General features: G+C 42.7%; 1 protein-coding gene across 1 annotated transcript in view; it reads left to right on the top strand.

Annotated features, from left to right (window-relative positions):
* Window positions 1-12,578, top strand: part of LOC120986220 (serine/threonine-protein kinase N1-like) — a 70,510-nt gene extending 57,932 nt beyond the window's left edge. The window contains exons 18-22 of the mRNA XM_040414659.1: window positions 258-334; window positions 2,542-2,684; window positions 10,415-10,522; window positions 10,671-10,751; window positions 12,174-12,578. Coding sequence (XP_040270593.1) covers window positions 258-334; window positions 2,542-2,684; window positions 10,415-10,522; window positions 10,671-10,751; window positions 12,174-12,377 — 613 coding nt within the window. The 3' untranslated portion in view covers window positions 12,378-12,578. The remainder of the gene's footprint in view (window positions 1-257; window positions 335-2,541; window positions 2,685-10,414; window positions 10,523-10,670; window positions 10,752-12,173) is intronic.
* Window positions 12,579-17,121: the final 4,543 nt, after the last annotated feature.

Below are 17,121 nucleotides of genomic sequence, written 5' to 3'. Positions count from 1 at the left end.
AAGTGTTTACGGTACCTCACTATCCCGCCCCCCTCCCTTTTCTGATTAACCACAGGAGGCGAGGTGTTAAACTTATTGGAGTTTTTACTGCAAGGGACTTTAAACAGGAACATCTTCCGAGTTGTACGATGCAGATTTCTTTGTGTGATTGTGAGATAATGTGATCAACAGAAGAGAATACGTGCGAACAGTGGGTCTGTGTATAATTAGAGATTGCTGGATTACAGAGGGTTAAATGATCTCTCATCATTTTGCAGAGATTTAAAACTGGATAATCTGCTGCTGGACTCGGAAGGATATGTGAAGTTGGCGGATTATGGCCTGTGTAAAGAAGGTTAGTATTTGGTCTATGTCTATCTATCTACTGTATTTATATCATTGATTATCTTCTTAAAATGGCATGAAGGGGTGGTATAAATCAGGCAGCAAGTGTGTAGTGTAGTGTGCAAGTGTGGGACCCTTGTCCACTGATGAAAACACTACAACTGTCCTTGTGAGCATCAGAACTGGACCATGAAGCAATGGAAGAAGGTGACCTGGTATAATGAATAAGGTTTCTTTTATAACATGTGGTCAGGTGTGTATGCATTATTTGCCTGGGAAGATATGGCACCAGTATGAACTATGGTCAGAACACAAGCCAGTGGAGGGAGGAAGTGTGATGTTCTAGGAAATATTTTGCTGGGAGATCTTGGGTCCTTCATTCATTTGGATGAGACACTTACCACCTACCTAAACATTGTACAGACAATGGCAGTAGTATTCATTAATGAACTCTTTCAGAAGGTTAAAGTCCTGGCCACACTGCAAAAGCTGTTCAGGAAAGGTTTGAGGAACATGACAAAGAATTCAGGATGTTGACTTGGCCTCCAAATTCCCCAGATCTCAGTCCAATTGAGCCTCTGTGGGTCACCATGGAAAAACGTCCAATCCATTGAGGCTGCACCTCAAAATTTACAAGACTAAAAGGGTCTGCTGCCAGTGTTTTGGTGCCAAATACCACAGGTCAGAGGTCTTGTAGAGTCCATATCTCAACAGGTCAAATGTGTTTTGGCAGCACGAGAGAGCCTACACATTATTAGGCAGCTGGTTTTAGTGTTATGACTGAACATAATTGTGTTCTCAGACTCTGGTCCCAACCCTTACTAGGAAGCTGTACTTTCCATGGCAGTCTATGTTATGTTAATCTAATAAACTGGAACTTACAGTATATGTCTTCCCACTTAACAATTCGTAGAATTGAGTGCAGCATAAAAAAACAAATCAATGATGGAAATGAAGAATTTCACGTTAAAATCCTGTACACTGTTGAATCACCTACTTAATGGATTTAACTGTTTCATCTGTCTCCTATAATGCTACTTGTCATTGATGGCTTCAATAAGTTAAGAGCCACAAAACTTTTAGAGCTACAGTACAGTAGTCAATATTGGGTCAGTCTGACCAAGATCATAGTGGAAAAGGCCACGAAGGGACAAACATATCAAGACCCCTAGGTTGAAAGGGTCATGACTAGCTGTGCTGGAAATAGTGGTTGATGGAGATGAGCAGCACTTATTCTTGGTACATGTGGAAATATTTTAAGCACAAGTCTACCGCAGTCTTTTCACTTGACTTGGGATCCTATCTCACCTGCAACTTTGACCATGCTGTATCTTTCATAAGGGTAGTATATAAAACAGATGCTGTCTTCCCTGCTCATTTGGAGTTTGCATGTAGGATTCAAATAGAAGGGGGAGGAAAGACAAGACGGTCCTCGAAAGAGGGCAAGAGCAAACACAAGGAAGGGGACCTTTTATTATTTCTTATGGGACCCTTGCTTCGCATTGTGTAAATCCTGTGTCAATGTTCTGCTGTTCGCCCCACTTGTCTTAGTTATCATTTCATGACTGATGATGTGACCACTGCTTCTGTGAACACAAAATAGAATAGTTATGACATCCAAACATGAAGTCACTGTAAATAACTCTGCTTTTGTCTTTAACACACAAACATAGGAACTGTATTAAGATTATTGGCAGGTCTAGCTGTATAAACACACAAGCTATATTAGCAACCTAGGACAGGTCTTAGCTGGCCAGCTACAACAACTCCCAAGATGCACACTTGCTTGGCTGTTCTCAAAACTCCATAGAAATGAATGGAGCATGCTGGGAGTCGTAGTTTCACCACAGCTGGAGTGCCGGAGTTTAGCCATAAGTGGTCTAGGCAAAGAAAAAACTCATGTCCCTCATCTGTTGGATTAGGTAGATGTTCTATGCCCATCGCCTATAATATTTTACATATATAGCACATTGGTAAACTGTTGCCTTTCCTTTTTAACACAGTACATATGTTTCATTTGCATTTACACATCCATTGTTGACCTTGGTGAAAATATCTAGAAAGCTTGTAAAGATAGTTACGATGGCAAAACTGGCCAATGTTCTTTAACTCACGATAGACAGATGTCCTCAAGGACTTTTCATAAGAATGGCCAAACATATAAAAAAAAGGTTTTATGTACAACGTTTTACCTGTTTTTCTATATGTATATTTTAGGAATGGGTCCATCAGACCGAACCTCCACATTCTGTGGAACACCAGAGTTTTTGGCTCCTGAAGTTCTTACAGATGCCTCTTATACCCGAGCAGTGGACTGGTGGGGCTTTGGCGTTCTTATATATGAAATGATGGTTGGTGAGGTAAGACTGACTTCTGTCATCGATGTAATGGTTAATAATTTGGTGATGGTTCTATAAAAGGAAAAACTTGATGAGACATTGGCTCATTAAGAAGTCAGCATTCTTTAATGATCTGTGACATGTATGAAAAGGTAAGTGGGAGATGGTGATATAGACAGTGGATTACTGGAGGTATTTAGGCCAAGTGTTGTCTATGTTTTATATAGAACATTTATATAGACCATTATATAGAACGATGTATTGGATTCCTGATAAGTAATCTTGCAGTATATGTAATATTGGGTTGGATTGTCTGTGGGATGTTGTTTTTTTTTACACCATTAGGATGCATTCACATGGCCATGTGCTTGGTCCATAATAAAACCATAGATTTTTTTTTTGACAATAACTGGAGTGGACTCCATACTCTACACGGCTTGGTACTCATTTATAGGAAAAAAATTAAAACACCCAATAGACTATAAATGTTAATGTGTTTTAAGGTTATTAGACTATAAAAGAATTGTCATTCAAATATGTCAATTTCAGAAGGGGCCAGCTGACTATCTTATGTGTATGAGACCTTCCAACATCTCCATGATACATGATATCGAGGAAAAGAATGATCAGGCATGTTGAATTTCAGTGCCTGATCCTTTTGATCTCAGGGAAGATAAGCCCCTGTCAGAGGTGTCTGGCAGAGCTAACACTCCTGTGTATGTGTATGGGGGAGGAATAGCTGTCAGCCAAATGGACATTCAGCTGACAACTGTTGAAGATGTATGAAGCTGTAAAGTTGATCAAAATAGGTGACTTCAACCAAAATGGTCGTTTGTTGGGTGAAATTTATAGGGGTTATCTGGTAATTAATATTGATGACCTATCCTCTGGATAGGTCATTAGTATCATATCGGCGGGGGTCCGACACCAATCAGCTGTTAGAAGATGTCAGGCGATCTGTAAGCGCCGCGGCCTCTTCCTAGGCCATGTGACGTCACCATACATTGGTCACATGGCCTACTTGCAGCTCAGCCCCATTAAAGTAAACGGGGCTGAGCTGCAATACCAATCATGGCCACTATACAATGTACAGCGCTGTGCTTGGAGAGATGTCAGGAGTCTGCAGCGCTCACCAGAGCTCCAATGAGCGATGTGGCCCCCTAAAAAGGCTGATCGCCGGAGGTGCCGGGACTTGGACCACCGCTGGTGTGATAATGATGATCTATCCTGAGGATAGGTCATCATTATCATTTCCTGGAGAGCCCCTTTAAGAATTAATGATTTTCTTAGCCGACCAATGACAGCTGCCATCTGTTAAGAAGTTTGCCATGTTTTAAATTTGTGTGTGGTTGGTGCTATTCTACGAATGATCTTTCCTTGAAAGAACGTTCTGTGAGAGATCATTTCTGCTTCGCTCGGTGTCATTGAACATGGCCAGTGTGAAGAACTGTAACGCCCAATATGGATTAAAGCTGGTCATACACTCTAATGTACAGGTTCGGCCAACACACTAATGTGTAGGGGAGCTCCTGACGTTCCCATGATGAGACAAATATTGGGTGAAATTCATATTTCCATTCCACCCCATTCTTTTGTTCTCCCGGGAAATAAGTAGTGGCCAGAAGTGTGTGTCAGTGGCTTTTTCTACTCTCCCTATAGAATACACATACCTGTATGGCTGAGCCGAACATGTATGTGTATGAGAAAGGCAGGAAGTAGACGGGAGAGATAAATGTGGAAGAAGTAGGCGGTGTTCAATATTTTCATCAAAAGATGGTTCATGAATTCAAGATCTTTCTTTCGAAAGAACGTTCCCAATGGATGATTGTTTGTTCAACTGCTGTTCACCCATCAACCAACTTCTGTCTGTGTATGGCCACCTTAACCACTTCCCATCTGGGCCATTTGCCCCCTTCCTGATCAGGCCTAATTTTGCAAAACTGACATATCTCACTTTATGTGGTAATAACTTTGGAACGCCTTTATTTATCCAAGTCATTCAGAGATTGTTTTCTCGTGACACATTGTACTTCATGATAGTCATAAATTTGAGTCCAAATATTTCACCCTTATTTATGAAAAAATCCCAAATTTACCAAAAATTTAGAAAAATTCGCAATTTTCTAAATTTCAATTTCTCTGCTTTTAAAACAAAAAGTGATACCTCATAAAATATTTCTTACTTAACATTCCCCATATGTCTACTTTATGTTGGCATCATTTTGGAAATGTCATTTTATTTTTTTAGGACGTTAGAAGGCTTAGAACTTTAGAAGCAATTCTTCAAATTTTTAAGAAAATTGCCAAAACCCACTTTTTAAGGACCAGTTCAGGTCTGAAGTCACTTTGTGGGGCCTACATAGTGGATAACCCCATAAATGACCCCATTGTAGAAACTACACCCCTCAAGGTATTCAAAACCGATTTTACAAACTTTGTTAACCCTTTAGGCGTTCCACAAGAATTAAAGGAAAATGGAGATCAAATTTTTAAATTTCACTTTTTTGGCATATTTTCCATTTTAATCAAATTTTTTCTTTAACACATCGATGGTTAACAGCCAAACAAAACTCAATATTTATTACCAAGATTCTGCGGTTTACAAAAACACCCCACATGTGGTCATAAACTGCTGTATGGGCACACGGCAGGGCGCAGAAGGAAAGGAACTCCACATGGTTTTTAGATGCCATGTCCCATTTGAAGCCCCCTGATGCACCCTTACAGTAGAAACTCCCAAGAAGTGATCCCATTTTGGAAACTAGGGGATAAGGTGCCAGTTTAATTAGTACTATTTTTGGGTACATATGATTTTTTGATCATTCATTATAACACTTTATGGGGCAAGGTGACCAAAAAATTTGTTGTTTTAGCACAGTTTCTATTTATTTATTTTTACAGCGTTCACCTGAGGGGTTAAGTCAAGTGACATTTTTATAGAGCAGATTGTTACGGACGTGGCGATACCTAATATGTATACTTTTTCTCATTTATTAAAGTTTTACACAATAATAGCATTTTTGAAACAAAAAAATTATGTTTTAATGTGTCCATGTTCTGAGAGCTATAGTTTTTTTTTTTTTTGAGAGATTTTCTTATGTATGGGCTAATTTTTTGCGGGATGAGGTGATGGTTTTATTGGTACCATTTTGTGGGACATACGCGTTTTTGATCACTTGGTGTTGCACCTTTTGTGATGCAAGGTGACAAAAATTGCTTGTTTTGACACAGGTTTTTATTTGTTTTTTTTACGGTGTTCACCTGAGGGGTTAGCTCATGTGATATTTTTATAGAGCTGGTTTTTACGGACGCGGCAATACCTAATATGCATACTTTTTTTTATTTGTTTCACTTTAACACAATAATAGCATTTTTGAAACCAAAAAAATGTTTTAGTGTCTCCATGTTCTAAGAGCTATAGTTTTTTTATTTTTTGAGAGATTTTCTTATGTAGGGGCTCATTTTTTGCGGGATGAGGTGACGGTTTTATTGGTACCATTTTGTGGGACATACGCGTTTTTGATCACTTGGTGTTGCACCTTTTGTGATGTAAGGTGACAAAAATTGCTTGTTTTGACACAGTTTTTTTTTTTTTTTTTTACGGTGTTCACCCGAGGGGTTAGGTCATGTGATATTTTTATAGAGCTGGTTTTTACGGACGGGGCAATACCAAATATGTCTATTTTATTTTATTTTTTCTATTTTTAACATTTTTTTTTTATTCCTTACTTGGGGACTTTTTTTTTTTTACATGTGAAACTTTTTTTTATTTTTTTCAACCCTTTATTTTTATTTTTTTTATTTTACACTTTTCGTCCCCCATAAGGTCATACAAGACCTCTGGGGGACATTTACTTCACTTTTTCTTTTTTTTTTTCACTGTTGATTTCTCCTGTAACTGGGGCTGACATAGTAGCTTCAGTTACAGGAGAAATACACCCCCCAGAGAGGCTGTACAGCATAATTCAGCGCTGTAAAGCCTCAGTGCAGGGCTGATCGAGGTCTCTGAAAGACCTCACACAGCTCCTGCACTCTCCGATCCCGGCGATCACATGACCGCCGGGCCGGAACAGGAAGTGCATAGCGCTTCCTGCTCTGTATGCACAGCGCTCGGTGAGCGCTGTGTATGCAGCGAAATAGAAGGCAGGGACACCTGGGCACTGTCCCTGCCTCTTCTCTGGGTTGCCCTGCTGTCACTGACAGCGGGCAACCCGATCAGCAGCTGGACGTTTATATCCTATGGGCGGACGGGAGGTGGTTAAGGTTGTTCAACCATCAACCTACAGTAGTTCTATTTAATGTGTGTGGCCACCTAAAAGTCGAAGGCAGTAGTTGTGGAGATAAAGATCTGGCATTGTCATCATAGCTGCATTTAGACCTGCAGACCAATAAAAAATAATAAAGCAGTGGACATTTAGTTACTTGGATGCCTTTAAGAATTTTCAAGAATGGTCCATATAGACCTTAAAATAATATATTTTACAGAAGACTGAATAGAGATTTCATGAAGATAACATTAGAGGAATTCAGTATGGAGGAAGTAACCTCAGGACTCATGGGAAAGTGACTTAGATTTATGTAAAACAAGCGTCCAGCAGATGTTCATGTGTCTTTCAAGGAATACAATTTTAACACAATAGAGCAAGATAAGAAGTCCACTCATGAGTTGTATGCCACTACCAGAGAGGGGTACTGTAAATTGGACAGACTACATTCTTAGGGCTCATGCAGACGGCCGTTGTTGGCCGGTGCCTGTATTGCAGCCTGCAAACAGCGGATCCCCAATATACGAGGACCGGCCGTTTGTGCACCCCATCACGGATGCGGACCCATTAACTTAAACATGTTCTATTTTTTTTGTGGTGCGGACAGATCACGGACCCATTCAAGTTGCGATGGGTCTGCATCAGTCCCCAATGCACGGAACGGGCACCACACGTTTGTGTGCATGAGCCCTTACTGTGATGTTTTATTTTATATTGCTTTTGTTTTTTTTATGTTTTTATTTGTTTTTCTCAAACTCCTATAAGAACAAATGCAAAAAAAGAAGGGTATATGGACTACTGGTAGACCACACTGTCAGAAAGTGACAGTCTGCAGATAGACTGAAACTTATCACTGTAGGACAATTTTTTTTTAATAAAGACCAACGGAAAAAAATATTTTTAGCTCAAAGGTGTTCATAGACTTTGCAGCTGTATCAGGCAGGGATGTTTTGACGTGATAGGACATAATGTCTGGGGAGAAAAAGGATTGGGCTCAGCATCATTATGTTTTCAGGAGAGGTAAGCTGCCACCTGAGATGTCTGGCAGCAGTTTACTCCCTCACCCCATTGACAACACATGCACACTTGGCTGAGCCAAATGTGCATGTATATGGGGGGTATGGAGAAATAGTGGCTACCTAAAGGGTATGGAAACTTTTAGAATGAGGCTACCCTGACGATCAGAAGATACTCCAGGTTCTCTAAGTGTGGGTTCACATGATGTTTTTCCCATCCGTTTAACGTATACATTAAACTGATGCATTAGACTGATGCCGTACAGTGGCATCCGTTCACCATAGAATTCCAATGTAAAAAAAATGTTTACTTTTATTTTTACCAGACTGTGCAGGATACAAGAACGTGGTGTGCTGCATTTTTGTATACTCAAACAAAGGCATAAAACGTGATGTGAACCCACCCTAACTCCTGGTGATCATTCTGATATGAAATCATTCTGAAATGGACGGCTGTGGTCACGTGGGTCCCACCAGAGTGGGCGCAAAGTAGGGTGGTGCAATCCCTGAGCAGTGGTTGCAAATTGTGAAACTAGTAAAGATAAAAAAAAAAAAAAGGAACAGTGAGGAGAAAAGATGGTCACTGTCAGGGCCGCTGATAGGCCAGTACAGCTGGCCCAGTTGTACCGGGCCCGGCTGGCAGGGGGGCCCGGGCTGCCGACTCCCGAGCCATTTTAATTTTTTTGCTGTCAGTGGGCTGGCTCCAGTAACAGCAGGCAGTGTGGGGGCGGCGCTCACTCACTGACGTCACACGCCTGCTCCTCCCACTAGGCGGCGCAGGCGCGTGACGTCAGTGAGTGAGCGCTGCCGCCCGCACTTGTTACTGGAGGCTGGAGGGTGGAGGGAGGAGGCAGGAGCTGAATGTAAGGTAGTATTTTAGTAAAGAGATGAGCGCTGTGCCTGTGCTAAAATTAAAGTTACTGTCTGCAGCCTGCACGGCTGCACCGATTTATTAATGTATACTACTGTGAGTGGCGGGGGGGATCTATATGGATGACGTCATGACGGCACTGTTATAGGGAGGGCGGGGGATCCGTGGATGGCACTGTTATGGGGGGGGGGGTCTGTCATGTGGATGACACTTATGGGGGGGGCCGGGGGGTCTGTGGATGACACTTATGGGGGGGATCTGTGGATGGCACCATTATGGAGGGGGATCTGTGGATGACACTGTTATGGGGGGGATCTGTGGATGACACTGTTATGGGGGGATCTGTGGATGACACTGTTATGGGGGGATCTGTGGATGACTGTTATGGGGGGGATCTGTGGATGGCACTGTTATGGAGGGTATCTGTGAATGGCACTGTTATGGAGGGGTATCTGTGGATGACACATAGCATAAGATGCTATATACGGTATGTGTCAAGTGTCATCCACAGATCCCCCTCTATAACAGTGCCATCCACAGATCCCCCCATAACAGTGCCATCCACAGATCCCCTCCATAACAGTGCCATCCACAGATCCTCTCCATAACAGTGCCATCCACAGATCCCCTCCATAACAGTGCCATCCACAGATCCCCTCCATAACAGTGCCATCCACAGATCCCCTCCATAACAGTGCCATCCACAGATCCCCTCCATAACAGTGCCATCCACAGATCCCCTCCATAACAGTGCCATCCACAGATCCCCTCCATAAAAGTGCCATTCACAGATCCCCTCCATAACAGTGCCATTCACAGATCCCCTCCATAACAGTGCCATCCACAGATCCTCTCCATAACAGTGCCATCCACAGATCCCCTCCATAACAGTGCCATCCACAGATCCCCTCCATAACAGTGCCATCCACAGATCCCCTCCATAACAGTGCCATCCACAGATCCCCCCCTCCATAAAAGTGCCATTCACAGATCCCCTCCATAACAGTGCCATCCACAGATCCCCTCCATAACAGTGCCATCCACAGATCCCCTCCATAACAGTGCCATCCACAGATCCCCTCCATAACAGTGCCATCCACAGATCCCCTCCATAACAGTGCCATCCACAGATCCCCTCCATAAAAGTGCCATTCACAGATCCCCTCCATAACAGTGCCATTCACAGATCCCCTCCATAACAGTGCCATTCACAGATCCCCTCCATAACAGCGCCATTCACAGACGACCCCCCAGCGCCATAAATATCACTTGTAGACAAATCTGCATGTTGTTTCAAGGCGGCGTCTGGGGAGGGGCCAAGGGCGGGGCCAGGGGTGTGGCTGAAGGAGGGATCAGGGGGTGGAGCTGAAGGGGGCCCCGTCATGTATGCTGTACGGGGCCCCATGATTTCTATCAGCGGCCCTGGTCACTGTCATCATGATCTCATCACCAGTGGGGACATGCCTGGTTCCAACTACCAAATTGTCTCAGCATTTTGACTTTAGGTTGCATACATTGAGGAAAAATCTGCCTAGTTTTCTCACTGTTTATCTGTATACTGTATATCACCATTATTAACCAGCTCCTTCTCTGTCTTAGTCTCCATTCCCAGGAGATGAAGAGGAGGAGGTATTTGACAGTATTGTTAATGATGAAGTCCGGTATCCACGATTCCTGTCAGCTGAAGCCATTGCAATCATGAGGAGGGTAAGAGCATTGACTGTACAATAACTGCATGCTGGTGTAAAGATGGCCATACACATTAGAACCCAAAATCAGGAGTTGATTGTCAGCTCTTACTGAGAGCCGCAACTAATATACCGTTACGTTATTGTCTTCATCCACCTGTGCACAGCTGCTGCGCAGAAACCCTGAGAGACGCCTGGGCTCAGGAGAACGTGATGCAGAAGATGTAAAAAAACAGCCGTTCTTTAAGGTGAGTGATAGAACAGTAATATGTACTCCCCTTTTCACAAGTAAAAAGCACTGTGGGGATTCGCTCTGGTAGTTAGGATAAGCAGGCGCAGTACAGAGGCAAAATACAAGATCGTAATTCAAACTTCAGTGTTTATTCACACATGATGCCAAAAACAAAACGTCACTTTTGCAGTGTTGGTATTACTTCACACCCAATGGCAAGTTAATATAACAAAAGTCACCTTGGTGGCAGTTCTGCTTCAGAAAGTTCAAATACAGGCTTTAGGCGACCTGTTCCCCTGACACACGGGTCTCCGTTCTTCAGCCCAGCACAGGCCTCAGATCCCAGCACACAGACCTCCTGAGCTCCACTGTCAGATGGAGGTAATCCTCCTCACCTGGCAGTGCTGGCTGGTTTTTTTGCCTGGCAAAACCCGGCCTGGAACATGGGGAGTAGTCACCCACCCAGCACTTTGACTACTCCCAGTAAGAGCCGTCCTGGATCAGCTATTACAGCCATGCTAAGTACCAAGGTGTCAAAAAGCAACTGCTGCTGACACATAAAAACCGGCTTTTACTTCACCGAGGCCAGGAACCTCGGTGACACGTACCTATAATCCACGATGATTCCTTGTACCTTGTTACAGCACCTAAAACACATAATAAATTTAGCACACTACTTTTGTTTTGCCGCAATTTGAACCAAAATTCTGGTGCGTCTGATAGCTTTGTAAATCTCCCCATATGTATCTGCAGTACGTAGTATGCTCTCTTCGCTGTTACACTTTGTTTTGTGCACATTAAAAGGGTATTTCCATCTGGAACCCTGATAGCATTTTGCTAATTGCTCAGCTATTTTCAAAAGTCGCACAGCAGTGAATGGAGAGTGAAAAGTGCCTACGAGATGCACTCTTCTTCATTTCAGGGGCCCTATTCTGGAAATAGGAGCAGGTCCCATAGGTGCACCTATTTGACATTGATAACATATCCTAGTGCTGTTCCATCAATGTCCCAGGTGAGAATACCCCTTTAAGTGAGGAATTTATCCCAAATTTGTGGCACATGCTATATTTGTGTAGTAATTTGCAACTTTCCTTGTGACAAGTTTGAAAAGTGGTGAGAAAGGTGGACAGGGGTCATCAGAGGGGCATGTTCTCCATCAGTCCAATAGATTATAGTTTATAGAAGGCGTAGATATCAATTTCTGTCTTTACGACAGCCCAGATTTATTAAAAGGTGTGCACCTAAATCTGGATCATTTTACTCCAATGCATTTTAGTTTAAGACTGGCATATGAAATTCCTGTATTAATAAATATCACTCCAAGGGTTTGGACCTTGATGGTCCTTTTTGAATAAATCGCTTGTGGCCCAGATATGGTTTCTAAACCAATATTTAACCACCAAGACAATGGATCTTTTTTTCTTGTTCTCTATCCTAGGAATTGGATTTTGTGGCTCTCCTTGCTCGCCGTCTCCCGCCTCCATTCACCCCATCTGTCAAAGGACCACATGATATCAGCAACTTTGATCCTGAATTCACATGTGAAGGACCAGAGCTGACTCCTCCAAGGGAGCCGCGAATATTGAACCCCCAAGAACAGAGCCTGTTTCAGGGCTTTGACTATGTGAGAGACGGAGCCTGAGAGAAGAACATTCGTAGCTGGAGACCTTCTTCATTTTCATTTATTTTATCCTCACAGTATTGTTTTAGTTCCTTATTCTTTCTGCCTTCCCCGTCTTTGTTGCCTTTCTCTCCTTACCTCAGGTAATGGTTGTAAATAAAGATCTTTATTAACTATGGGAAAAGATTCAGTAAAACTATACATCAATCTGCTAATTGTTCACCAGTCCACTGAGATGTTTCACTTGAAGATCACTATGTACAAAACCTGGAGGTCTGGTACATACAGTGGAAACTCCCTCAAAAGACCAGTGTTGAGTAGACCACTCCTGATCTAAACCACATTTTTGTGATGGATTTTCAGTTCCCTTATATCCTATGTATATTGGCCTCATCTTTGTGAGGACCACCTGTCTAGAAGTCCATTTGTCACCGCACTTTTGAATGATGGTTTCACCGTATATAGTTGCATCACGAGCTTTAACAACACAATGCTATAAGACATGCAGTGTAGTCTGTCTACATAGCTCATGGTGCAAGAATACCGCATGAGTCAAGTTTGTGTTATTGCATTCAGTTTTGTGAGGATAGGTAATAAGGCTCGTGAACTATTCGGAGTGAGGCCTCTTGCACACAAACAGTTTTTTTTTTTCCTTTTCCGTTCCGTTTTTGCGGATTCCGTTTGCGGTCCGTATGCGAAACCATTCATTTCAATAGGTCCGCAAAAACAACGGAAGGTACTCCGTATGCATTCCGTTTCCGTTACGTTCAACGATAGTACATGTCCTATTATTGCCCGCAAATCATGTTCCGTGGCTCCATTCAAGTCAACGGGTCCGCAAAAAAAAACGGAATGCATCCGTATGTCTTCCGTATCTGTTCCGTTTTTTCGGAGCCATCTATTGAAAATTTTATGCCCAGCCTAATTTTTTTATGTACTTACTGTTTAAACATTAAAAACGGATCACAAACTGAAACCAAACGAAAAAAACTGAATGGCAGAACGTAAGCGGAAACGTTACTGAAACAAAAAAATTTAAAAAGGGATTCATTAAAAACGGACCGCAAAATACTGAAAAAGCCATACGGACGTGTGCAAGAGGCCTGAGATTGATGATAATGTGTCTACTTACTTTGCCCTGATTAATCCATCTAATCTAGGACAGAATCAACTCATATTATTACTAAACATTTGCTACCATACTTTATGCTAAAATGCGACACAGAAGAAATATCCATTTATATTCTGAATCATTTCAAGCAGGTTTCCCACTGAGCATTTGTAACTCGTGAATATACAGATAGGCACCTGGGCAGCCTTCCTGCTATCTTGCGCATGATCCATGATTAGTGTTGCTGCATAGTGTTAAATTATTAACTAGAATTAGCTTGGGTAGTCTTTGAGTTTATGGTAAGGCCCCTTGCAGACGAGCGTGAGTGGATTAGGTGCGGATGCGTTGCGAATGCGTTCAGTGAAAAATGTGCGATTTCGCAAGCAATTTCATTCAGCTTTGTTTGCGATCGCGCTCAGTTGTTCAGTTTTTATCGCGCGGGTGCAATGCGATTTATTGCATTTTGCACGCGCGTGATAAAAAACTGAATGTTTACAAACAAAATCTCTTAGCAACCATCCGTGAAAATCGTATTGCATCCGCACTTGCTTGCGGATGCGATGCGATTTTCACGCAGCCCCATTCACTTCTATGGGGCCAGCGTTGCGTGAAAATCGCAGAATATAGAACATGCTGCGATTTTCACGCAACGCAAAAGTGATGCGTGAAATACATCACTCATGTACACAGACCCATTGAAATGAATGGGTCTAGATTCCGTGCGGGCGCAATGCTTTCGCATAACGCATTGCACCCGCGAGGAATACTCGCTCGTGTGAAAGGGGCCTAACATTCCTGGGGTTTATGGCAAAGAACAGGTTAATGTCATTATCTCTGGGGGTCTAGGACAGAGAAAAGGTTACTGCTAGGATCTCAAGTGGTCTAGGGCAGAGAAGGGGTTATCAGTACCCCTTATAGTCTAGGTCAGAGAAGAGGTTAATGACACTGAGGCTGGTGGTCTAGGGCAGTGAAGTGTTTGATGTATGCATCATGTTGGTCTATGGCAGTGATGAGTTTAATGTCAGTATTCTTGTCTGTGTATGGCAGTGAAGGGGTTAATGTCTTCATCCCTGGTGGTCTAGAGTAGAGAAGAGGTTAATAAGTGTATCCCTTGTGATCTAAGGCAGGGAGGAGGCTATGTCTTGTCCTTGTAACAGGGACAGATGAGTGCAGGGAGGGGATAGAGAGGATTGTGCAGCTGTAACTGAACAGCCTCAAAGTTCTCTCTATGATCGAGCAGATTGTTTGAAAGCATTAGATCAGTGTCCATGAGTAGTTCCATCTTGTTCCCTCCATTCCTAAGATGTATTCACAGCCATATTTCTGAGCCAATGTGAGATCCATACAATTCCTGTCAAATATGGGAGAGGATTCCATCAGGAAAAGCAGGAAATGTTTTCTTTTGGGAAAGGTTTTTGATCTTCCATGTCATGGGATCCTCTTCCTTTTTTGCCAAAATCTGCCTACAGACCCCACACTAATTACTAATTTGGCCATGTGAGTGCATCCTTATCTGCTAATCTATATAGCACTTACATATTCCACAGCGCTGTACAGAGATTGTTGTTACTCGCATACGTGCCTGTCCCCATTGGGGCTCACAACCTAAATTTGGAACCTGTCGGAATGTGGGAGGTAGCCAGAATAAACCAATACACGTCACACAGATGTTTCCTTGGTCAGATTCAAACCCCATGAACAGAGCTAACTACTGGGTCATCATAAGAGTTTTCAACTACTTCTGGTCCACCTAAACCTGTTCAGATAGATGAGTGTGGATCTTGCACTATATGACTTGGATGCACTAGATAAAGTCATCATTCAAAGAGATCAACAATAGACCCAGCTGACTTTTAATGGGACCCAACAGATTTACATAAAAATCCTCTATGAAAAGGGTATAAGTGACGTGTAGTGACAGAACGTCTGGAGATTCGTGCAATACCAAAGGACGGTCTATGAGATCTTCATATATAGTTCTTGAAACCAGCAGCTGGTGAGACAACAGGTCCTGTAGGGTTTAATTAGAGTAATTATTCTTAATCACATAGGTCCTGCAGAGAGGGCTGAATTCTGTGCGGGTATATAGGATGTACAACAGAGCCATTAACACATAATAGGCTAAACACAGGAAATCTTCTATGTAGGATGACCTAGATTTAAAGGGAACCTGTCACCATGAGCATGTAGTGCAATCTGCAGGCAGAGTATTATAGAGCAGGAGGAGCTGAGCAGATTGATATACACTCACCTAAAGAATTATTAGGAACACCATACTAATACGGTGTTGGACCCCCTTTTGCCTTCAGAACTGCCTTAATTCTACGTGGCATTTATTCAACAAGGTGCTGATAGCATTCTTTAGAACTGTTGGCCCATATTGATAGGATAGCATCTTGCAGTTGATGGAGATTTGAGGGATGCACATCCAGGGCACGAAGCTCCCGTTCCACCACATCCCAAAGATGCTCTATTGGGTGGAGATCTGGTGACTGTGGGGGCCATTTTAGTACAGTGAACTCATTGTCATGTTCAAGAAACCAATTTGAAATGATTCAAGTTTTGTGACATGATGCATTATCCAGCTGGAAGTAGCCATCAGAGGATGGATACATGGTGGTCATGAAGGGATGGACATGGTCAGAAACAATGCTCAGGTAGCCCGTGGTATTTAAACGATGCCCAATTGGCACTAAGGGGCCTAAAGTGTGCCCAGAAAACATCCCCCACACCATTACAACACTACCACCAGCCTGCACAGTGGTAACAAGGCATGATGGATACATGTTCTCATTCTGTTTACGCCAAATTCGGACTCTACCATTTGAATGTCTCAACAGAAATCGAGACTCATCAGACCAGGCAACATTTTTCCAGTCTTCAACAGTCCAATTTTGGTGAGCTCGTGCAAATTGTAGCCTCTTTTTCCTATTTGTAGTGGAGATGAGTGGTACCCGGTGGGGTCTTCTGCTGTTGTAGCCCATCCGCCTCAAGGTTGTGCGTGTTGTGGCTTCACAAATGCTTTGCTGCATGCCTCGGTTGTAACGAATGGTTATTTCAGTCAACGTTGCTCTTCTATCAGCTTGAATCAGTCGGCCCATTCTCCTCTGACCTCCAGCATCCACAAGGCATTTTTGCCCACAGGACTGACGCATACTGGATGTTTTTCCCTTTTCACACCATTCTTTGTAAACCCTAGAAATGGTTGTGCGTGAAAATCCCAGTAACTGAGTAGATTGTGAAATACTCAGACCGGCCCGTCTGGCACCAACAACCATGCCACGCTCAAAATTGCTTAAATCACCTTTCTTTCCCATTCTGACATTCAGTTTGGAGTTCAGGAGATTGGCTTGACCAGGAGCACATCCCTAAATGCATTGAAGCAACTGCCATGTGATTGGTTGAATAGATAATTGCATTAATGAGAAATAGAACAGGTGTTCCTAATAATTCTTTAGGTGAGTGTATAGTTTTAAGGAAAAAGATTCAGTAAAACTTGTATTTCACTCATTTATTGATATCCATGCTCATTCTGGGCTTTGTAGGAGGCGGCCCTATCAGTGATTGACATCCTTTCCTATATACTGTAACTGTCAGTCACTGATAGGACCGGCTCCTTGACGTAAAAGGTCAGACTAAACAGGGATAGAAATG

The sequence above is a fragment of the Bufo bufo genome, chromosome 1, assembly GCF_905171765.1.
Source record: "Bufo bufo chromosome 1, aBufBuf1.1, whole genome shotgun sequence".
NCBI lineage: Eukaryota > Metazoa > Chordata > Amphibia > Anura > Bufonidae > Bufo > Bufo bufo.
Note: the sequence above shows the minus strand (reverse complement) of the source record. Positions and strands in the feature narration are given on the sequence as shown.